Raw genomic sequence first — 24,500 nt, 5'->3', positions numbered from 1 at the left:
TTCACTAACTACTGTGTAAAGAAGTAATTGTAGCGTTTGTGTCAAACTGATTTCTGTCACCACTAAGTACTGTCCCTCAGTTCTAAAGTATTGTAGGATTTGGTGAGTAACAGTTTTGCATTCACCTTATCCACTACCTAGAAAACAACTGGTTTCAAAATGAAATACCTTTAAATTTTACATCAAAACTTTCAAGTTATTAAACATCCTTGGATACAGATATCCAAAAACATAGTTCCAAACCTCCCCAAATGCTTTTTTTTTTTTCCTTTAACCACCTCTCCCTTAAGTGTATCACACTTTTGGTTGGCAAAAGCTGAACAAAGCCTCAAGAAGAGACCACTCACTATCAGCTCCAAAACAGCAGGGCAAAAACTACACTCAGTTTGCTCTCAAATTCTTTTCCTCTTGAGTTAATAGTTTAAACCTTTAACATGATCTACTGGACAAAGACTGCTGAGTTTTAAATGCATTCATTTTTTGAGCTGAAGTAAGTAATCATACAAAAAGATCTACATATAATTAAGCCAGCAATGGTCAAGCACATGATACAGTTCACTTACCTTTTCTCTTTCAGCAATGTAATGAAGAGCAAGTCCCAACACTTCTGCTGCAGCTGCATAAACTTCTTTATACTTTAATAAGCCCATGTTGCTGGTCAAAGCCTGAAAATACCTAATGCAAAAGGTAGACCTGCTGTAAGCCACTGCTCCAGCATCCAAATTTGAACTGAAACAAAAAAATCCTCTCCTGAGGGGAAATGTGACTGCTTTTAGAATAGCAATGTCTCAAATCCCTGACTCTGTTAATTCCCATGAAACTGCAGCCCTGGGGCCCACTGTAAAAACACTTACATCCTTCTAGATATTTTCCAAAACAAACGTGGCCCCCAGTTTGCTGCTAGAAAAGCAATACATTTGACAGACAATAGCAAAGGGATGATGGGACAAACAATCCCGATAAGTGAGCAATCCAGCTCCCCATACTTCATGCTGACCAGTTGGACTTGCTCTCTCTGGTCTTAAGCTTTTACCAAAATCATTCACCAAAAAAGCCGCATTTCTCACCTGACACGATCTATTTCACACTGTGGGTCAAAGGGAGGTAAGTTGTTGGCAAGAACAATTCCCAGCAGCTGAATTCCCACTGAATTGTCCTTTGTATCGGGGTCACCACTAGAAAACTTTTCAAATATTAAGCTGTTGGATAAAAACCATCACAGTAATTATATACATGAAAAACTCAAAACATACCCAACATAAATCACTTTCTGCCTATATACAGATATATACACACATACAACCCCACCAAAATGAGCAGAAAGCATGCATATACAATCCCAGCAAAGCCAGCAGAAAGGATATATTCAGGAAGTGGTATTTAGCTTCAACAAAGAAGTCTTTGCACACACACACACAAAAAGAAGTCTACAAAGAGACTGTAAACACACACAAATTCCCTGCAACAAGTTCAGGAGCACAGCAGATCACAGAAATCAAGAGTGCACCAATACTCAGTGATAATACCCAACATTTCAAAAGAAATGTTAGTCTTTCCAAAGATTACTCCCACTTTTGCTGTTGTAATTCTCTATGTGTTTTCCCCTCTCTTCTTGTTTGCAAAATACAACCTTTGGAGAAGTCAGTTCTGACTTCTACTGTCAACTCTAGGGACAAAAGCTTTACTATTGCAGCTGAATTTACCTTTTTATCTTCTTTGATAGTGTCCATGTATGTCCTTGAAATACTGATAAAAGAAAGCAACAGTCTAAATGCTTACCCGTAAGGTATGGTGAGACAGTTCTTCCAGCACTCTATAACTGTCTTTATGATTTCCAGATTGTGTCTGAACACAGCTCTTTTTTGATGAAAGGCATTCTTCATCAAGAATTCAAGCAATCTGTTAGCTAAAATCTCATCCTTAATATTGCCCTACAATTAACAGGAGCAAAAATAAACATAGTGACACCTACACAAAGACATATGCTGTTTTATGAAAGCAAGTAAGTAAATAAGCTATTTCTGAAGTTAATATTTAAAAGACACAGTGGACTGATGTAGAACATTATTGTAAGTGCATAATAACAAGCAGTCATTACTTACTACATAGTCACAATAATAATAAAAATGAATTTCACACTTCCTTACTTTGGGAGTGGTTACACTTGTCCAGGAAAGGATAGTAACTACTATTTCCACTACCATGTAATGAATTCCTTCACCTCCATTATTCCCAGAAACCACAAGCTGCAGCAATGGGCCAAGCCACTGCTTGGCGTATGGTCGAAAAACCTATGGAAAACAGGAGAATTGGTGATCATGTACAAATTATCTAACTATTCAAGAATCTGTTGTTCAATAATCACTACATGTCAGACTGCTAATTCAACCTCCTATCACTCTCCTTAACCACCAAAGCAACAGCCACGACAATCTTAAAATCAAAAGTATCCATAACTACATTCTTCACTTCTGCTTAGAAACTTCTAACCAAATACTCACTTTACAATACACCTCAAATACTTTACAATCACTGTATGAAATAGGATGAGACTGTTTTACCCAAGAATGAGAGTTAGAAAATATTTCTTCTCAGGCAAAACCACATTATGCTATTGTAGTAACTTTCCGTCACATGAACATCATGGGGGTTGGACTTGATGATCTCTTGAGGTCACTTCCAACCCCTACAGTTCTGGGAGTCTGTGATCATTTAGCTCAAAAGGTTTCCATAAGACTTATCTGTGACAATAAAAATCCCATTATATTTGCTTCTGGAAAGGTTGCAAACATTTTCAGCTATACCTTTTGCCCAGTATCAATGAATCAATTACAGTTCACAGAAGACACATATTGTGGATGCCCTCTACTTACAGATGCAGAGTTTGGGATGACAAGTACTTATATTACAGGCAGTATCTGGAATTTTGGGCTATGAACATGCTCCCTTTTCTCATGGCAAACTACTCAATTTGAATCCCTCCAAAGTCTTAGCTGATTAAATGTTTTACCCAACAAGAATCAGCCAACTGATATATTTCAATCCATTATATTAACAGGAAAAAAATTAGAAAAAAAAATTACTCACATCCTCAGTATTAACAATAAGTTTTGCTATGAAGAGGCGAATATTTAATGGCACCGATGGGTTTCCTAATTTGCCATGCAGAAATTTCATCCAAAGAGGAAGATCTGCTGGAACTGTCCCCTGAAATTTAAAAAAGGATGAACAAAAAAATCAACTCGCTTCTTGCACCAAACAGACCTACCAAGGCAAAATGCCCCCAGCTTGAGGTAAACAAGTTTCATTATAATATAGACAGGAAAAGCAGTAAATGAAGGAATTCAATCCTGAGTCCCTTTTCTTCGTCTAGTTAGTGAAAAAATGCCAACTTTTTAGTTAATACTGGCCTCCTCCACTTTGGGTGTGATCTGGTTCCTCTGCATATGTTTAATCAGAGTGGTCATAGAAACCATACATTCATGCTGGTTGAGTTCATCCATTTCCAATTCCATTTCATCATTTAAAACCACATATTCTGTAGGCTCCTAAAAAAAAAAAAAAAGTCTGTTACTATGATTAATAACAATGCTGTATTTTCTTTTAAATCATGATAACACTGTGATTCATTCTGATCTTATCTGATTTGACTATATGCTCAGTGTTTAGCAGTGAATACATCAAATGTGTTCTTCAGACTCCTCCCAAATACATGTATCAGCTGTGCATAACTTTTACTTTCTGTGCCAACAGACGTCAACTTCATGTTTCTCTGACCTTACTACCTGCCAGAACAGGTGTGGCAACTACTGGAAGCAGGAAGAGCTAGCTGAACCTCACTGAAATTATTTCATTTAATAGCTGAAATACTGTTTTAAAGATCTTCCCCAGGGAAAAGCCCTATTTTTATGGATGTGCTGTTTCACACTGACTAGCAACCACAGCAGCTCTCTCTTGCTACGCACAGTAAATCACAAAAGAAAATTGTTTATAGTTTGAAATTACAACATTGCTACACAAAGCAGATAGAAAGTGCATTTATCATTACGTTCACTGCAGCTAAAACACCTCCTTGCACAAAAACATAGAAACAGTTTCTCTTTACCAATGTTGACTATTATTTTGACAGATTTTGTCTTTGGCATCTATGATACTTTTGCAAGCTTGCTTTCTGTGTCCTAGAAAATAGCTATTTTAGCAGAGTTTCTGTTGATGACACATCCCTCGACTGCCGAAGGAACACAACTTCAAGTCTTGGAACATATTAAATGCTGTTTTTCCAAGAGCACCTTTTAAATAAATAAAAATGGATTTGCTAGAAAGCCTAAAACTCTTCTTTCTCACAGCACATTAAGTCACCAAGTTACCTTCCTCCTGAAACGAGAGCTGCTAGCTGTAACATCTTGGGAGCTGTAAGAAAAACTTTGGACTCCAGTAGAAAAATCAAACTGACTCATTTCCTCACTTAAACTGCTATCCATCATGTATGAGGCAGAAGCTAAATACTTGGGTTCATCTAAATAGGAAAAAGAACAGATCATTAGTCAAGGTGATTGATTAATTAATAAAAGAAACAAGCCTTTATTGGCCACCAAGACTTACGGGTGGGTGGGAATTGATTTTTTTAGATGAAGTATATTGAATACTTTTATTTGTTCCTGTTACTGCAAAAGTCAATTAGCAACACACCAGTGAACACTGTATGAAAGGTAAAGCAGTGTTTTTTTCATAATCATAAATGACTTTCATACCCTGGTTACTATTCCCTGCTTCCCTGGCCTCCTTTCTAATAGCAATGTACCGCTTCTTCCTTTCCAGAGGCACCTAAACAGCAAGAAATACATTTTGAAAGTTATTGGTTTGGGTTTTTTTAATTTACAGTTTATTTACAGAACTGCCAAAAATGAGGAAAACCTTTCATCACAAATGGAAATCCCATGTTGTAAATTATTATAATTAATGCTACAGAACAGCAGCTGAATTGTTACAGCTGTTCATCACCACAGTAAGTATGCTAAAAAGTATATGGAAGTTACATGCACAGAAGGTGTGTTCTAAATTTTAAATACAGATTTCTCCCAGAAAAAATATCTGTTTTAAAACATTAGAGGGATACTCCATTCTTTATTCACTACAGAACCCTCTTTGTATGGGAGACTACACTATGCTAAACCCATGAACACTAAAGCCTGGAAGTTTCACTCACCTCAATTTCTACAGGAAATGTATACTGACGCTGCAGGTCTATCAAGTTTTCAAAAATGAGCAAGTTCTGCAAACCAAAGCATGTTTGGAAAATAAAAACTTAAAATGCTGCACACAGTAACAATTGCCCTGAACATATTTTATTTATCACAGAATGAGGTCCCCTCCTACCCAAATCAAAGGCCACCTAGTTCCAAACCCCCTGCCATGGACAAGGACTAGGCTGCCCAAAGCCCCATCTGACCTGGCCTTGAACACTGCCAGGGAGCGGGCAGCCACAGCTTCCCTGGGCAACCTGTCCCAGGGCCTCACCGCCCTCACAGTGAAAAAATTCTTTCTAATAATCTAATCTAAACTTGCCCTCTTTCAGTTTAAGGCCATGACCCTTTGTCCTAGTCACTACATGCCCTTGTAAACACTCCCTCTCCAGCTTTCTGGCAGTCCCCTTTTTAAAAAAAAAACAGAACAGTGTTAAAGATTTCTTCTCAGAAAACAATACATCAAAGTACAAAACTGAAAATACAGCATGTTTTCTCTTCTGGATCAGTATTTTGAAGAAAATTTTGCTATTCAACTGCCCAAGAATTCACAGCACAGTGTGTACTGTAAAGATGCCATCTCTTGTTCAATTATATTCCAAACACTGGAGAACTTAAACAACAGGGATTTTTTTCCCTTGTATTCTAGAAAACTGATTGAGTACAGAAGGAAAACAGGGCAAATGTGTCACTATTTTACCCATTCCCAAAGAGATGGTAAAGCCTTCACCAGCATTTCAAACTGCATGAAGGATGCAAGAAAGTCAGCTAGGATTTCTTCTACTGCCCCACTGGGTACAGCTGCATGTCATTCAATTTTGATTCTTTCATTCACTACAATCAGGTAAAATCCCTTTGTGCCTTATGCTCTGGAAGCCCTCTAACAGCAACAACAGCTTCTCACCTTTTCTGATTTTTCTGTAAAAAGAAAGCCTTGATAGAATTTGCTTTCAGTGAAGACACAACTGATAACAGCAATAGCACAGTTATATGCTGCACAGTGATACTGTCTCCTCTTCTCCAAAAGCTGACTCTCTCCTGCCATGTTTTCTGTAAATGCATCATAGCATGACCTTTAAAATACAAGCAGGCAAGAAAACACCATCAGAAGTCTTTCTCTAAGTAGCACAGGAAAGGCCCCAGTCAGAGGCCAGTGAATCAACAGAATCCCAAGAGGTTTTTATTGCTGCAGCAGTATCAGCACTAAACCCCTTCAGACCCGCTTTGAGTTCTCCCCCGGTGTATCACGCTAAAAATGGAACCGTGCAGCAGTAACACAGTCAACTCCCCCAGGAATTTACACAGCAGTCATTAATGTCAGGAATAGGCCCATTTTCGGATAAAATGGAGGTATGTTTCAAAGCATGCATAAGTCTCCCTCATGGTCCTTTCCCCGAGAAATTATGAACAGACTGGCATGCTAAGCTACTGTACAGATCCGGCAGAGGAAAAGAAGTGTAAGCACACTGAAACTCAAATTATGAAACCCCAAACTAAAGGCCAAGAATCATACTGAAAAGCAAATATAAAAGCCCAAGCTTGATAAATGGGAAAAGAATGGCAAAAACAGACAGCAAAATTTATCCTGATACAGGATTGTAGTCCACACTTGAGATCATTCTATTGACGCAAATTCAATATTGTGTATTCTGTTTAAAATCAAGCGCTACAGCACAGATTGCATTTACCCCTAAACAAATCCATCTTCTGCTTTATATGGCATACTTAAAAATCACACAATCATACGAATCTCCAAAGTTGGACGGGTCCCATAACGATCATTGAGTCCAAATCCTGGCTCCACACAGGGCCAGCCAAGTCAGAGCATGGGACTGAGTGCATCGTCCAGATGCTTCCCGAACTCAGTCAAGCTCAGTGCTGTGTATCTGGCCCAAACCTCACTAAAAATTAAAAGGAAATAGTCTTACTTTATTAGTGTCTTGGTAAGTTCATTTCCTTCTACACTCACGGAGCCACGGTAAGCTTGGTTAATTTTGGAGTCCTTGGAGTAAACATCCTCTTTTGAAAGACGTACATACATCACTTCTAGCAGCTTGTAATACCCCATTTTTTTGGTGACTTGTGTATCAAAAATATATTCATTGGACTGGAAATAAAGAAGCAAAAGCTCAGAAAGATTTCCTGGATTCTGCTCTTCCTAAGTAGCTCCAAAGCTACTCTAGTTTCTACTAAACAGCCTTCATCTTATTCCTGCCTTCTAAAAGGGAGAAAACAGCTTATTATCATGAAAGACTGACAGATTCTGAGTTCCTGTGTAATACAGTTATTAAAACTGCATCGACTTGCTCTTTATCAGGTGAGCTGTCTTAACTACAACTGGCCTAAATCATTACAGTGATATTGGACTAAAATAAGCAGAATACCAAGTAACAGTTGAGACTCTTGACAACAAAATCATATACTCTAAATAGAAGAACCAGCTGTAAATAGAGAAAGGAGGACCTATGGCTCTTAGATCTATTGCCAAAGGATCTTTGCAATGACTAGAAAGTGTATTTCTTTCTCTAGAAGTAAGGCATCTAATTTAAGAGCTTTCATTATGGAGGCTGAATATCTCTCTTCTACAATATAATGCAGGCTACCACTATATACAGCTTTTATATTTCAAAGTTAGAATGGGTTTTTGCTCTTGACAGAAATTCAGACTGCTTTAGATATATATATAGATAACATTCAACTTCCATTTTTATACAGAATAGATATTCCAACATGCATTAACTTCAAAGTAAAAATGAGACTATATAATCAGCACAACCTTCTGCTCCAAGATACAGAAAACTGAACAGAAAATGGTTCCAATTAGTGTTTCACATGAACTTAAGCAAAATGCAGATACTGACACCGATATTTTATTAGACTTTCCCCAATCCTAAAAAAAAAAAAAAGAAAAATGAGTAATTCACACCTTTGTAAACCTGGAATTAAGTGTATCCATAGCCTGTACAATAATCTTGCCACAGAATTCTCTCAGTGCATCCAAGCTGCAGTGCCACAAGAGAGTGAGAAGGGAACGATCCATAAATGCTTGACGAGTAGTATTTGAAAGGAGGGCTTCACTTTGGAACATTTTGTGAACAGTGTCCAACAGTATCACTTGTTTGTCAATGCTGCTCCTATAAAAGATGAGCATCTCAAGTTGAAAACCCTTTTATCAGACTCCCATTTATGCCTCAACCCCCTGTGACATTTAAAATTTTTACTGTCTATGGGTTATCATCCTACAAGATGTGCAAGATCAGACTGAATCTCCACTTATTGTGGAGCTCTCCAAAGAAGATCTCAGCTTCTTACTGTGCAACAGATGGTAAGCTTGTTGTCATATTGTTAGATAACTCAAAAGCAGTCATTAACTTTTGTAGTTCCTTTTCACGGAACAACCTAAGAAAAAATAATTCTGGTTCATGTGAAGGATGGATGCAAACAAGAAGAAAAAAAAAGGAGGAAACTTCACTGTTACCAAGTTCTACTAGGGCCTACCAAGTGTTTTACTACCAGATGAACTGTTGTTCTGAATAATTTTATAAAAGCTAAAATTTAAACAAAACAAAACAAAAAAAAGGATTTGGACAAAAGATTGGTTTTTCCAGGAAACTGCATGCTCCAAAATTGTCACTCTTAATAGCCCATCATGAACTGGAATGTTTGGTTTGGAAAGGACCAATGATGACTTCTGTGCAATCAGAGCACAACTGTGTTTACAATTTAGCTCCCTGGAAACACTCAATTAAATAAATGTGCTGTTGTATTTTCCAAGGGATTGAACAAAGTAATTCACAGTCAGTTTAAGTGCTGTCTACTTAAGTGATCATGTGGTTATACAAGCCAGAACAAGATAATTTATAGAAAGGTTCACAAATTCTGCTCAGGCATTGGAACTGTCATCTGGAAGTTGGTGTCACCTGCTCATACTTCAGAAATATTTTGGGAACGTGAAGACAAAACCAAAATATGAATACAAATTATCATATAAAACTTTATGGTGTAAATCACCATTATTACAAGGACAACAAAATAGATGAAGCACATTTTCTTCACCAAAACTCAATGAGAACAAGACTAAACTCACATTCTGGAAATTCTTTTGAAGCTGGCTTGAAATAAGTCTTCCATGAAATGTCTGTGGTCCCTGCAGAGGACTTCTGTCATCAACTGCAGCAACATTGGACTCTGAGACAACTCTAACGCATCTAAAAACTGTAAAGAGTAATACATGACATAAGGACCCACACTAAATTCAATCTAATTATGTAATTATTTTTTCAGTACTGACCAGAAGCAGATGCACAGAAGGATATTTAATGTGTGCTTTACATTTCACTCATGGATAAAAAGATATAAATTGGAAACAGAAAAGGCGATTTCCTGATGTGAACCCAGTTTCTCTCTTCAATGCCAGATCCTGTGAAACATCGTTTCTAGACATAGCTCTGGTAGGCTTTTCATTACATACTTGCTAAATACTGACCTTCTTAGTGCAGTCTACATAGTTATTGTGTTTCAAGGTTCCTTTGGGAAATTCATCAGACCTCATGGGAAAATTGGAAGCTACCAGTTGATCAAGAGCATTCTTAAGGTCATTAAGTTTTTCTCCAGTCAGATTAGTGAAGAACGGGAGAATTAGCAATGCTTGCCCCTGAAAGGAAAAAAAGAAAGGCAGTTTCAAACTAAAAAGTCTCTAAACCACGAAGCAAACTGAACAGGACCACAAAGTAGCTGTAGTGGCTGTGCTTACCCATTCAACAGCTCAGTGTACCTATAAAGATATGTTACGTAGCTGTTCATCTTGCAGGTGCTAGATCAGACAACAGCTGTGGTCATTGCTGAGTGAGAGTTAAACGCTAATGAAGAACTCATGGCTGCCATGGCTATGAACAAGACTTTATTGTCCTTTTAAGCAAGCATCCATTGTCACACAAGTCACCAATTTAATGCACCACCTGGCAGCTAGAGCAAGATCCCTAACTTAATTTATTCTGAATACAGGAAACTACAAAACTCTGTTTAGGTGAAGTTCTGCTGGTAGAGCAGCAACTACGCAGAGCTGTCTCATAAGTATAACATTTTTTTAATATTCCAGTCCAAACCTTATGCTCCAGCATCTGTTGTAACTTCCACTTTCAAAATGCAGTACTTTATCTCCCTCTCTCGACCAAGCCACGTATAGCAGTTAAAACACTAGTACTGGCCTCATACTTGTAGATATGGACAGCAAAATCATGGCAGACACTTGTAATTTTACTCATAGGAAATTACACTCCTTCCTAAAAGCCTGAATAGCTGTCATTCCTCAAATGAACACCTTTGAGTTCTAAACCTTTTGCAACTGACAGTAAATTCCCTAAAAATCACATGCCTTTCATCTGGGCAAGGGAAAAAAAAAAGAAAAAAAAAAAGAGCACCTAAATCCACAACATGATACTTAGGGTATTGCCTTTCTTCTGAAGAACAAAGAGGATGATTTATAATATTTAGGAAGCTGAACAGGAGAATGAAAACCAGAAGTGCTGTCCACATTACTGTGCAAGCCAAAGCAAAATTTAAGCCAAGTAACAGAGAATTTCATGAATCACTAAAATCTAACTTTCTCACTTGGGAAAGTCAGGATAGCCACTGAAGTCAGCAACTCACCTTAAGATTTAAGCCTAAATTCTGATCAGTAAGTAGACTGGTATAGGTATTAAAAACAGCTGTAAATGCTTCGTGATTGGTATTGAAAGAAACTGAGGAGTCTATCTGGAATGACAGAATATATTAAAAAGTCAGGAATTTTTTTTAAACTAGTCAGAGACCATTGTATTAATGAACAATAAAGACCTCATGAACCATAGAATTATTTCTAGAAATGCACTGAATTAACAGAAATGACATACAAAGTGACTTTGGTTTTAAAGGAGCTATGAAAAAGAAATCCAAATGCTCCTACACAGTACAAACAACATCATAATACTGGATATTTTCCAGTTCAAAAAAATACTAAGCTCCCTCTCAAAGCCAGATTTCCTACTGGTCACTTCATGTCCAGCTAACACAGCATACAGCTCATGTTCTGTGTCCTAACACATACCTTTAAAACAATTCATGTTTAAAATTACTATGAAAAAGAAAAAAAACCCCAACTCAGTAAGTGATCTTTGTGTATTCACATACAGCTTTGAAAAGTTCTTAAAATAACCCAAAAGGATATTTATTTTCCAAATAAAAGAGAGAGAGACTGACAGAAAAAAAAAAGAAAGAAGACCGAAACCTCAATGTAACAGAAATTAAAGGTCTTTGAAATAAAGATCTTTCTGCAGTCCATACAGGTAGAACTCCCCCACTGTGCCTTTCTGGGTGCCAATATGACAAAGAATGTTATCAGAGGCTGCACAGTTTACTCTCTGCACTTGTGCCACTTCTCCATAAGGAAAAGAGGCAGTTAGAAGACAAAGGGGGTGAGGAGAGAAAAATCTAGTGATTTCTGTCTGTCCAAATATTTTTTTGCTTTGCAATTTGGAAAATAAAACCCAAAACAGATCCTGATATTCTCTGACCTTTTTTTTCTTTTCTCAAACATAAAACATTAGCATTAAACAGCATGTATTTAAAACAAGACGTAATTCCTACAGATCTAGAAAAGTTACCTTGATTTTATAAAGCAACACTTACCTGCAGGACTTTTGCCAGCAGGGTCAAGACTGCCATTTTGCTCTCAGCAGGGGAACCTTTGGCCCACCAGTTGTTGAGTTTCTCCCAGTTTCTTAGTACAGCTGTTACCAGTTTCACTCCTTGCTGCTTGCGTACAGCACGCTCCCGAAAACTCTGATCTAACATGCCGTTCAAAACGCTACCAACCTGGAAGGAGAAGCAACAGGTAGTAGGCTCTTGCATCCCAAATGAAAGGGTGATAGGATCACTTCATTGGATTCCCACAGTGCTGTTAGATTTACATCTCATAAGGATGCAGGAGAAGTCTCTTTGCAGGAAATTAGAAGTTTCAATCCACTATGGAGTACAATGTAGCAGCAATTCCTTCCCGTAACTTTTGTGTGAATATGGAGAAATAAAGGACAATCCATAATAATGCTAAAGATCAATACCAGAAGATTTTAGTTAACATGAAACTGAGAAATAGCACGTATGCTAACTTACTTGCATACATTTTGAAAAGAAAAACAAACCATGGCATGCCAGACATGAGCTAAGTCTACTTCAACCTCTTTTCTTCAAAAACTAATGGCCACTAACTTCCAAATCTGAATTCTACGTTCTCCTCTTGAATAGCGAACAACCACCTAATAAACTGAACTTGATTTGAAGTACTATGAAGAAAAAAAAAAGCACGTAAGAGGTAAGCACTTTCCACTCACTTTGACATGAAACAACAGCTGTGCTAAACTATGTCAGGTTGACTGAGATCACGACAAAAAAACCCCAACCCAAATGACCTATCAATCTAATGCTGTCTGAAGTGCAACCAAACACACTTTTCCCCCACAACACACTCAGTTACATCCACCTCTAACAACAGAAGTGTCAGTTCTAACGTTTCCTCTTGACTTTGTCCTTTTAAAAAAGCTGCACGATACCATTTGGGGATTGCTGACAGATGCTTCCATAAGCTGCACTGTGACCACATCCAGGTTTTTCAGCAGCTGCTGATTGATGGTTTCTGAGAACAGGCTGTAGAAATATTGTCCATGGGAGAAGTTGATCAGGTTCTTTGGTGATGCTTCTGATAATGGCACAGATAACACCACTGTGTTCAACAGCAGACTTACTAGGTCCTCGGGCTGTGAAAATTAAGTTAGAGACAGTTACCTCAAGCACAGTAAGTTCCACTCATTGCTTACAAAAGCACATGTGTTTTTTAAAGCTTCCATGCCAAACCCTTTTATGTTACCAGAAAGCACAAAAATAAAGCACAAACAGAATACTGAAATGCTTGTTATCTAGAAGCATCACTCAATTAAGCCAAAGAATCCTTACAGATACCCTGTGGTATTATGAATAAAAACATCAGCCTCATCTACCCAAAATATGGGTAGAAGACTACTGATGCTAAGTATTAGAAGATGATTCATTATTAGAACTGGAGAACCACGTCCTACCTGGTCATCAATAGCAAACGCTAGCTGCAGGAGACCATCAGCTAACCGCTTACTGCTGATGTCTAATGATGGAAGAGATATCCTTTCATCCCCAGGTGCAATACATTTATAAACAACTGAAAGAAGCTTAGAGCCAACTGAGAAATGAGGCCTTTCATCCTACAGGAATAAATAAGCAAGTGACAATTAATACAAGCTGAAAAAAAAACCAATAGAGAGGCCTTCCAAGCCATGTGATGAAAACACTTGAACTCCAGGTCATTTTCTTAAAAAACAATGCAAATATACCACGACAAGACACCTTTCTAACTAAGGAACAAGATTTTTAATCAGACAACCCTGTTGTGTACAAAGTTCAGAAGAAACTAACAGTCATTCTAAAATCTCCAAAAGATTTTGATCCCCTTTTGATTTTTTTTTCAGATGACAATGGTACTACAGAAATAAAATCAACAGCTTAGTCACAATGGGTAGGCCACAAAAGGTAAATCCTACAGCTCCTTGAATATCAGTATCACACAACTGCAACTCTAGCTTTTGTTTGGACATAAGAGAATATATGACAAACACCCTATAGACACTAAGTACATTCTAACTTGCAAAATATAGCCTTGCTCACCAGTAGACAAATTCTCTCAGTCCTTGTGGCTGTTTCATAGCCTGCTTTCCTTCAAATGCCCAAAGCAAACCAGATGAAGTACAATCAGACACTTAAGTAGAAAGAATTCTTTTGAGTAATACAGCCTAGATCCCCCACCCCCAACTGCTCTCCATCCCATTTTCCTGTAAATAAGGCCCACTATATTGCTCCTGATCAGCTAGAATATATTCCTTTTCTAATCTCCCTCATCGCTTTGAATGCTCTCTGGTTAAGAGCTATTGAAAAACACCTCCTTTGTAGGATAGGATATCCTGACTTTTTGAGCTTTCAGTGTTGAAAAAACTCATTAAAAGGAAGTTTTAGGTAGATTCTGATTGCCTCCATGCCCTGAAATTGGAGACAGAGTGATATAATTAGGATGATCATTCAAACCTCAGTATTGTGCCACTCAGATTTGTAAAATTAACATAGAACATTTATTTCTGATTCTGTGCAACATCAACTCTTCGATGTTGATCCTGTTTTACACAACTTCTTAATCTGATCTGTTCTGTCTCCATACTGGCCTTTAACACAGAAAAAGCTCTGTATAAAAAAAATTCACTGTTATTTTCTAAATAAGAGTTACCTCATTGTGAAGAACAGAATGAAGCAGGCCAGACTTCTGGAGTTGCTTGCAGGCAGAAAGGACAGCACTAAATCTAACTTGATCAAAATGTGCATCCGAATTAAACAGTTCAACGGAACAAAGGTCCTCAAAGCTAATGAGAAAAAAGAAGCAGTAACATTACACCAGTGGGGAGCTCCATGTGCAAACCACACACAGCATTATTTACTCTCCATTTCTCATGGTGAGTAGTGGCTTTTGTCCTGGGTTACTGCTTACCAGAAAGCTCTTTTCTTACCTCTGCGGTGTGATTCTCTTTCTTATGCACAGTATCAAGGATTCCTTATAGGGAGATTTCATCAGAGCTTTCATGAGTCTTACTGAGATATCTGGAAGATTCTTCATCACTTGCACATCTGCAGTGTTAAAGCCTACATGTGACGGATCACACACTGTCATCGCCAGAAGCTCTATAAGTCTTGCATTAAGCAATTCCTTCTCAAGTAGCTAGAAAGAACAAAACATTAATGAAAGCTTTATTCAAAAATCATTTAGATTTCCCTGTGTTATTCTTCAGGCCTTACCATTAATCCTTGTATCCAAAGTGAAACAAAAGATAAATAACTATTCTCACTAAGTGACATTGTTTTTCTCTGCGAAATGTCTGTCAATTGTGCTAACACAGAGAAATTAGGATATATACTATGTATATTTTAATAGCTAATTTATCTCATCAAGCTGCACATACGATCTTTTATGTCCATATAAGACTGTGTCAGTGTTGATTACACACCCTGAAATCCAGATGTGCACACTACTAGGGACTGATGTAAACAAGAGACAGCCAGTCTCAGAACCCACCCTGGCAATGTAAATTCTTTCAGAGAATCACAGGCACTATACTTTATCCAGTTAAATACAGCTTATACTGCATCCAAGTCAGAGAGATGGAGGGACCTGAAGATCTATACTGAACTCAAGAAAGAACTGTCACAATCTGCCTTCATACATTTTAAGCTGCTATCACTTCAGGCTATCAGAAGTCATGCAGGAAATATTCACTGCAAGTACTCCATACAGAATAACAATCTCCTAGTCAATACACAACTGGGATATACAGGAAATATTAATTCCTCTAATCAAAACTACATCAACCACTGAAGTTCAACTGTGCAATATAATTCTTTTCATTCATGTGCTAAGACCACAACATAGAATCACAGAATCGTAGGCGTTGGAAGGGACCTTGAGAGATCATCAGGTCCAACCCCCCTGCCAAAGCAGCTCCCTAGCTCATATTGCACAGATAGGCGTCCAGACGGGTCTTGGATATCTCCAGAGAAGGAGACTCCACCACCTCCCTGGGCAGCTTGTCCCAGGGCTCTGTCACCCTCACTGTGAAAAAGTTCTTCCGCATGACACTTATTCATAAATTGCAGATGATACTGCAATAAATAAATTCAGATGATACTCTGAAGATGATACTCTCCAGCAAACTAACACCACATGAAAGCACAAATCTTAAATGACATATAATTCAGTATCTTTTATTCACTACAGATTTCACAGAATCATAAATTCACTAGGTTGGAAAAGACCTTTGAGATAGAGTCCAACCAATTTCAGTGCCTACCTTCCAGAAGTCCTGCTGGCACGTCTCCAGGATCATGGTCACAAACTCCATGATCCGAACTATGATTGTACACTTGCTGTAATTATAGACATCTCTCTCCTGTGGACTGAACATGCTGCCTTTCGAACTGCAATCAAAGCACTGCTCTGCTGCGTGGATATCATGCAAAGCAATAGTTTCAAGGAAGAAATGTACAGCTTCCAAGAATGAGGATTGTTCATTTACACCTAAAAAGAATCACACTAAATTGAAATGACACAGCAGCTCTCAGTTTAAAATATACTATTTTGCATTTGGAAGAAAACAGTGGAATGGAGGTAAGAAACAGAAAGCCACCACATATCATGCCAGGATTTTCTGAAATTCCTATGCCAGTTCCAAAAATTAATGTTCTGGGCTGTGAAGGGTAGCTTTCTACTTACTGAACATTACAGGCACTTATTAATGGTGATGAACAGGCACGTGTAATAAAAGGGATAAAAAAATCTAAAAGGCTAGTTTTGAATAATTTAGCCCTATGCTAACTGCATCCAACAATGACCTTACAGCACTGTTTTAAACCAAGACAGAAATGACACAGACATACAGACTAGCCAGAAGCTGTACAAGAGTCCCACCAGATCAAAATTCAAATACAAGGCTTTTGGACCTGTGCAGATAAAGCATGAGGAACTGAAGAAAGAAGACATGCTGTCATGGTTTAACCTGGCCAACAGCTAAAATGACAGAGCTGTTCACAAAACCCCCCTCCTCCAGTGGGATGGACTAGGGGCAGTCCAGAACACACATAATACAGGGCCTGAAGTGACAAGGGGACTTTCACTGCTTTCTGTTAGCTCCCTCCAGACATGAATAAAGAGCAGGTCAACAGCTCTGGAAGGATTTAAAAAAAAAAAAAAATCTTTCACACCCCCCTGCAGAGGGAAATTAGGGAAATTTCTGAAGATGAGATAGAGCAAAAGAGCTTTCTGGCAAGTGGATGTCATAGACAGAAATGCAAAGGTGTATTCTAGGACTAAAAGGAAACATTTCAAGAAACTGTATTAACAAAGTAGTACTTGGTCAAAAAACATCCAGTACAGCTGTTGTTAAAACCTTTGGGAGAGTTTGTAAAATTCATCAATTCCACATTTCAGAAAAAAACCTTAATTTCCAAATTAAGAGCTCAACTTGGCGTTGTGTAACAGACACAAATGAACCCAATGCAACAGTTAATCACTCACCCAGTATTTCATGAGGTTTGATCATTCGCAGCTCAAAAAATGTATTGTAGCAGTCCAGTGCTGCTAGGAACATATCCATCCACCGCATGACAGTCTGTAAGCTGAAGGGCTCCTGCATACCACGAAGAGTTGGCTGAGAAAGGATCCCAGATGAACTTATGGCATCGCTGCCACCTCCTTCAAATTTGTTAATGAGGAAAGAAACATCTTGGTTTTTCAGAACATTAGCCAGCCAAGAAGGTGGGGACTTGTTTCCTAATAGAAATAGAACCAGATACATAAATTCTCTAGGAAAAACACACTTAAAGCTAGCAAGGAATTAGAGGCAAATGGATTGACATGCCCAAACTTTGTGCTTTAAACAGGATCTTCTAGTGGAGAAGGTATTGGTTCTGGTGTTGCCTTGGTTATACTACTTAAATTATCCACAAGGAAGATGCCAATTTGCAAGACACTCGCACTAGTTGCCACCCAGCATATACTCCCATTGTATCCTTCATAGGTGGATACAACCACAGTTCTGAGCCCCTAAGTTCTCCTTCCTGGCTAGGAGGAACTTTGTAATGAAACCCTCTTCTATGCCTACAAACATCCCACAACCCCCAAGGTTTCTATTTAACAGCAGTGAGTGAACAGACACTTCAAAAATAATTTTTCTTGCAATCAATACTTTGGAGAGCAAAGAGAGGGAGGGTGTGCACAGCATTTAGAAAGCAAAGGTAACAGTGCACTGTGATTCAAAATACCTGGCAATAAAGGAACAAATTCATAGAAGAGCTCCATGGCTTTGTGTCGGCAATCTGTCTGAGGTCGTCCACACTGCACTAACAGCCACATGACAACATCCAGAAGACACACTGACTTTGTAGCTGGAAATCCGCTGCAAGAAAGTATTAGGGACTAACAGTCAACAAATATCCTCCAAAAAAACAGTCTTCCATTGAAAAACAAAATAGCATTATGAGTGTACTTTTATTCAACTAACCACAATCCCTCTGTGCTACAAAGTGGCAGTCTTCTAGAAGCACATCTTGCACTGCTTTCCTGTCTCCTCACTATACTTCAGATCGCCAGAGTGCAGACTTTGTGGCAACAATTTTAAAAAGCAGAATCAGGTCTTTTCCCTTCTCTTTGTAACACTGGAGATTATAGTCTCCTAACTCACCAAATGCCACAAGAGTGAGTCAACTCTCACATTCAGCTTGCTTGTTTCTTTAGGATCATATGATAATTCAGGTAAAAATGGACTTCTGGAGGTATCTAGTCCTACATCCTGCTCAAAGCAGGGTCAGCTATGTCATCAGACCAAGTGACTCAGAGTTTCATCCGGCCCGATACTGAATCCATTCTTGCTTCTTCCACCTTTTTCACCACCCCTCTTTAATTGCTGATCATCTTATTGAAGTTTTTCCTACTGATAAAATTTAACAGCAATAAGAAAGACTCTGAAGGAGTTTCCTCCAAGCGCTTTGTAACACCAGTGCTAATGTTACTGTGAACACTGCTGTGAGGGAAATATGCTTTGTTTTTCCACCTATTGAGTCAAAGAAAGGTAATAATGATGAATAGATTGAGGTAGATAGATGTCTCTTAAGAGACAACTAATATAACTTTAATATAAGAATTTTCATTATTTTTAAGAGTAGGTTTGTTTTGGATTTTAGTAGAATATGGCTGTAACCGTGTGAGCTGTTTGGTGAAAGCGGCTACAAAACTGAGCCATAACAGTGCAACGGCCTTGAAGCTAGTGAAGATAGGGGAGTCATAAATAATGAGACCAACGACCAATTAAGAGACAGAGTATATCTTGTTTTCAGCTAAAAGGGGTTCCTAACTACTTTGTGCAGGAATGTGTTTTTGAGCTCAGGAATTTGTTTCAGAAACTATGGAGAAAACCGTAAAGAGCAGAAGAGAGAGGAAGACGTCCAGCCTTCATCCCTGAAGACCACCAGAAGACCCCCTGGGTGTCACTGAGCATGTTCTATCTGGGAGGAGTTAATGTAAATGACTTCCTGGAAATAGTCTACATAACCCTGCCTTTTCTTAGAAATTGTAATGACTATGTATAGTTAATCTGTATAAATATGAGAAATTTGGCTTTAACTGGCGCACACATTCAGAGGAGCAATCCCCTGTGTACCCAGTGCTGCAATAAAGGATACCTGCTTAACAGTCACCAAGGCTATTGAGTTTTTCACTATTCCTGCCAAACTAAAGCAAGCTCACCGTGCTGGAATAACGACCATCATGGTCCTCTAGTATCATGTCCGGCATTTCCCACCAGTGATTCAAACAAACATGTCAGGAGATCTGCATCAGCAGCAGTCACAGGACTAATTCCCTATTCAGAAGCCCAGATGCTTAATGAAACTATATATGCTGTTAATGAAAATGCAATATTTAAAAAGAAAAAAAAGAGCACATAGGCAAATTGCTGACCGTGGTACTCGCCGCTTTCCTTCCTTGTTCAGAGAAGGCGCTTTATGCTTGATTATGCGCTTCAGGTGATTAATGGCATCACAACATTGTTGAGTGGTACCTGTCAGAAAGAGAGAATTGACATCTATAAATCAACTTGGTTAAACCAATCGAGGAATTAGCACCACAGAAACGGTGCAAGAGACTTACACACAGGATAACACCTACCAGCTCCACTACTCTGTGCGTCTACACTAAATTTTTCAAGGAAGGAGAAGAAAATCATAAAAACGAGGGGGCCAACATGGCCATAGCCAACCACAAGGCTATAAAAGGATATAAAGGATATAAAACTGTGTATTTTACTTTCTGTGAGAAACTGTAACATTTTCCCATATACTTATTCTGAAGCCACTTCTATCCTATCTTAAAGCTTTATTTCTTTCAGAGAAACAGTTCATAACATCAAATTTTGGTTTTATGTTCTAATCACTTACTGACAACTGATGAAAGAGCATTAAAAAAAGGAGTGAGCAAAGCAGTTTTACTGAAGAATCAGTGTTGTGGAAGAGCTCATAGGATTCTTCACACAGCTACCTACTGTTGCAGAGAAGAACAACAAGGCAATCATGAAAGGGTATTGCAAAATGGTGGAAGTCTTCCACAGAATATATAAAAATGTCAACTTTTGGAGCATTTTGTTTGTTATAGAAGTGTAGACTTCAAGATTCACATAAAGCTAAATTTTTACATTGCAATTGCAAAACCAGGACTCAAATCAGAAGCACCACTAGCATTTCTAGCGTTACTATAAAACTCCAAATCATCATGAATGTGAAAAGGCTCTTCCTCCTGGTCTCAAGATCTTCCAGCTTTCTATGTTGCAAGGAGCTGATTCAAAGCGTTCCTAAGTAGATATTTAATGACCTCTCTACCAGTAATGAAAAATGAAACCACCTTTCTGGCAAAAGTAAGCACACTTACTTTTCCTACAGTTATAGCAGTTTTTTGTTTTTTAATTTAAGAATCAACAGGATTGGTTGGGTTTTTTTTCCTTCATTCCATACTTAATTATAGCTCACCTAATGATTTCTCATCTGTATGGGTTAAGGCCAGACTTTCCAGAAATACAACCAATGCTTCGAAAACAAACTGCTCCACCAGAGAATTTTCTTCCCTTTAAAAACCAGAAATAAATTTGATGAGAAACATGAGTAGAAGCAGCACTATGTGTGAAATTCTAACTAAAAGAAAATAAAATCAAAATACTGTAAACTGCATGAGAAGTTGGCACAAAAAACCCCAGGCATCTAAACCACTTCAAAAAAAAAGCAATGAAATTTGCTGACCGCCTTTAAAAGGTGTAAGTTACTTCCCAAAAACTTGTGATAGAAATTTAAATTGACATGCTACCCACTTGCAGAAAGCTTAAACTACAAAATTATAATTAAAAATCAGTATGCTGAGTAACTCAATTTTACAGCTATCACCTACATTAATAGAATGAGCATCAGCAGATGACTATTTGAGTTCTACATTTAATTCTATTTATCTCCTTGAACCTTCATTCCAACCTAGTTACTATTTTAAGCTCTGCTCACTCACCTAAATTCTCTGTAGATGCTGTTAAAGGCAAGTGCTGCACCGAGTCTCTTGAAAGCACTGGGATGAAGAGCAAGACTATACAACCGTTTGAACAGTGACTTGGTGTTTGCTGGGCTCTTCTCCTGCTGTCTCGGTGTTGTCTGCTTAATAGACCATTTTAAAAACTCTCGTATGCACTGACCACAGAAATCTCTCAACGTGCTGTCCACTGGATCCACTATGCCACTCTGAAATGACACAAGATTATTTCATTAGGAGAATGAAGAACCCACCATTGTCTCAGTGCACTATCAGAGCAGCTTATTTACACAGTATTATTTCTAGCTTAGAAAACTGTACTCACAGATTCCCAAAAATAACAAGTCTTCAAAATTGTAACTGTCCAAGGGAAGGGGAGCATTTCAGCCCTTACAGCACTAGATTGAGCCTCAAAGATCCAGATTTCTATTCCAGTCTCCGCTATCACTTTAGAAGTCTAGTCTAAGTCACTTAACTTTCTGATGGACCAGTGACCTCTGCTTTAGAAGTGGTGTGACAACACTGACCTTCATTTACAAAAAGCACTGCAAAACCTCCTGACCTACCTTGCCTCCAACCACTTCTGCTCAGTGCAAAACGTGGTTTTAAATTTAAGGCTCTTGCACCTGGTGAAAGCAAAGAAACTTCAGAGAAAAATTAAGTACCCAGCAAAAGCAACTTTCGCTCAGGGGTGTGAATGTATTTTACTGGTATATACTGATGAAAAAAGAGCACTTCATTAATCTTATAAAGACTCTAAATATGGTACACCTGCATTTTCAGCATCCATAATAAAAATATGTTAGAAACATTAAATAGTCATTAAAAAAATCAAGTAAAATTATAAACTGCTTTCCTTCTTTCAAACAAATAAGAAGCCATTCTATCTGTTCATGTGCTCTTGTTTCTTTCAGTAGTAAAATGGTGCTAGTTAAAAATAAAGTCACATGGCATAGAAAAAAAAGAAAAAAAGACTTAGGACCTACCAAGATAGCTTCCAGGAATGCCACTGTATCTTGACTCTCAAATTTTTTGTTGTTGGTAAACCAGTGAATGAGTTGCATGACTAAAGGCTCATACAACTGTCTTGTTACCTGAAAAGAGTAAATGTCAAACTGTGTTTCTAGTATTCATTCTATTCAGCTATTCAAAACACGTAAAAAAACCTCAGAGCACTACTTTGAAAAAGGGTCTATAAATGAACAACCAGCTTCGTATTACATTCCAGATTCAAAGATTTAAAAAATAAACATGACAACTTCTAAACATAATTACTTATCATATTTAGAACTGTTTTAAAGAAGGTAAAATGTTTATAAATTAATCTGTTTACCTGATCTACATCACAAGCAAGACGAAGCAGTACTGGAAATACTCGCTTATGTAACTGATACATGGGTGGGGGACCCTGACGTCCTTCTGGCATCTGAGTTGCTTTTCCCAACATGTATGTGACTATGCTATGCAGCAGCTCACACGCTGCAACCTGAAATTTAAAAATCCCTTTGGTTATATATCCATTACTTTCACAAAGAAGACAAAATTGTGAGCAGGAGAGAGAGAGAGTCACAGGAAAAGGTGTTCTTAAGAAATCCCTCCAATCTCTGCTAAATCGCTGTTTCAGGAACAGATCATTCCCATGGAAACAATTTACACACATTCTGATGGGTCTTTCTCCTGATGTTTTAGTCTCTATTATGGGAAGTCAGCCACTCAGCTGGAGAAAACTCATCACTGGATAAGTCACCCATCACTGTGTTTTCAGGATACCTCTGTGTCCTGGACTCTCTTTGGATATCAACATCCCAGTCCAGCAAAGCAGCAAAATACTTGCTCAAGTGCTTTACTGGAGTGGGCACACAAATTAATAGGCTAGGGATGAGAAGGAAGCCAAGCAACACCCAAGTCAACTAGTTCAACATTTTCACTTGTATCCCAAGTCTCATTCTCAAAGCACAAGGCTGTCCTTACAGCTACTGCTGCTCTTTAAACACCAGGAATAATGGCATCATGAAAGAGCACCAAAGTAGCATATTGATATCTATGAATTAGGTAAAACAGGCCTTTCTTAAAAAGGAAGACATTACTTCATGCAGTATTTATCAGCTAGCATAAAAAGATGCAGAAAGAACACTACTTTTGTTTGCCTGTCGCTTGCAGAAAGAGCCAGTTCAGTCACACGAGGCAAGAATAAATCCAAGTAGATGACAGGCTTCATATCTGCAAATGGTACAGCAAAGCTCAGACGCTTCTCAGTGTCCCAGGACACGTATTTCTTCATCATCTCTTCTGCAGAGGTAGCTAACACATTTGAAAAAGATTAAAACAAAACAACACAAAGTTTTATGCAATATACATAGAGCAAATATTTCCATAGCTCAGGCAAAAAAACCTGCAACCTTCCACCTGCAGTTTAATATCATACGGCAGTCTATGCTTGATAAATTGCTGGATTTTACAAGTACCTATGTTAGAATGGCAGCTTTATTTGTGCATCAAAACAGACCTCTGGCCACTACAGGGAAAAAGTTAATTGCAACCAGCATCTCAGGAGACAGTTGCAGCAGCCTCCAGTTTCAGTACAGGGAAGTCTGGAGACAACTATGAACCCTGAAGTTACTGAATCACGCCTGATTTAAAATACTTCTTTAAGACATCCAATATTCTACTTTTTCCTTTCTACCATTGCAAAAAAATATTGATGATCAGATCAGACAATAAGATCCAAGATAAAGACTCCTGCAGTTGCACAGAAATTTATTAAATTTATGGCTACATCCCCAAAAAATCCTACCATACTTACTCCCTTTTCTCCCTATATTCCTGTATAATTGTTGATTTAACAAACTGACAACACGTGGTATTTAATTTTCAGGAAATAATGCTACTTTCCTCGGTATTTCTGAATAAGCTGAGGTAATAATTTCTGAGAAGTGCTTGGCAGAAATAAAATTGATTATAAAGGCAGAAAGAACAAACATAATCATGAGAAGAAAGGAATGGATCTTCTCTACAAATACATTTGTGTTTAGACTGACTAAATT

General features: G+C 38.1%; 1 protein-coding gene across 1 annotated transcript in view; it reads right to left on the bottom strand.

Moving 5' to 3' along the window:
- The window catches only part of PRKDC (protein kinase, DNA-activated, catalytic subunit), a gene marked incomplete at its 5' end in the record, with an annotated part of 90,027 nt that overhangs the window by 44,611 nt on the left and 20,916 nt on the right, over positions 1 to 24,500 (bottom strand). Inside the window, 29 exons of the mRNA XM_084260381.1 lie at positions 564 to 675; positions 1,068 to 1,199; positions 1,780 to 1,931; positions 2,148 to 2,291; positions 3,088 to 3,207; positions 3,411 to 3,548; positions 4,368 to 4,516; positions 4,752 to 4,824; positions 5,207 to 5,272; positions 6,148 to 6,316; positions 7,172 to 7,350; positions 8,170 to 8,377; positions 9,331 to 9,458; positions 9,730 to 9,897; positions 10,893 to 10,997; positions 11,910 to 12,095; positions 12,830 to 13,033; positions 13,352 to 13,510; positions 14,581 to 14,713; positions 14,858 to 15,066; positions 16,193 to 16,419; positions 17,416 to 17,670; positions 18,162 to 18,295; positions 19,855 to 19,954; positions 20,916 to 21,010; positions 21,439 to 21,665; positions 22,443 to 22,550; positions 22,790 to 22,942; positions 23,594 to 23,757. Coding sequence (XP_084116507.1) covers positions 564 to 675; positions 1,068 to 1,199; positions 1,780 to 1,931; positions 2,148 to 2,291; positions 3,088 to 3,207; positions 3,411 to 3,548; positions 4,368 to 4,516; positions 4,752 to 4,824; positions 5,207 to 5,272; positions 6,148 to 6,316; positions 7,172 to 7,350; positions 8,170 to 8,377; positions 9,331 to 9,458; positions 9,730 to 9,897; positions 10,893 to 10,997; positions 11,910 to 12,095; positions 12,830 to 13,033; positions 13,352 to 13,510; positions 14,581 to 14,713; positions 14,858 to 15,066; positions 16,193 to 16,419; positions 17,416 to 17,670; positions 18,162 to 18,295; positions 19,855 to 19,954; positions 20,916 to 21,010; positions 21,439 to 21,665; positions 22,443 to 22,550; positions 22,790 to 22,942; positions 23,594 to 23,757 — 4,397 coding nt within the window. The remainder of the gene's footprint in view (positions 1 to 563; positions 676 to 1,067; positions 1,200 to 1,779; positions 1,932 to 2,147; positions 2,292 to 3,087; positions 3,208 to 3,410; positions 3,549 to 4,367; positions 4,517 to 4,751; positions 4,825 to 5,206; positions 5,273 to 6,147; positions 6,317 to 7,171; positions 7,351 to 8,169; positions 8,378 to 9,330; positions 9,459 to 9,729; positions 9,898 to 10,892; positions 10,998 to 11,909; positions 12,096 to 12,829; positions 13,034 to 13,351; positions 13,511 to 14,580; positions 14,714 to 14,857; positions 15,067 to 16,192; positions 16,420 to 17,415; positions 17,671 to 18,161; positions 18,296 to 19,854; positions 19,955 to 20,915; positions 21,011 to 21,438; positions 21,666 to 22,442; positions 22,551 to 22,789; positions 22,943 to 23,593; positions 23,758 to 24,500) is intronic.

The sequence above is a fragment of the Gallinula chloropus genome (genome assembly GCF_964237585.1).
Source record: "Gallinula chloropus genome assembly, chromosome: 2".
NCBI lineage: Eukaryota > Metazoa > Chordata > Aves > Gruiformes > Rallidae > Gallinula > Gallinula chloropus.
Note: the sequence above shows the minus strand (reverse complement) of the source record. Positions and strands in the feature narration are given on the sequence as shown.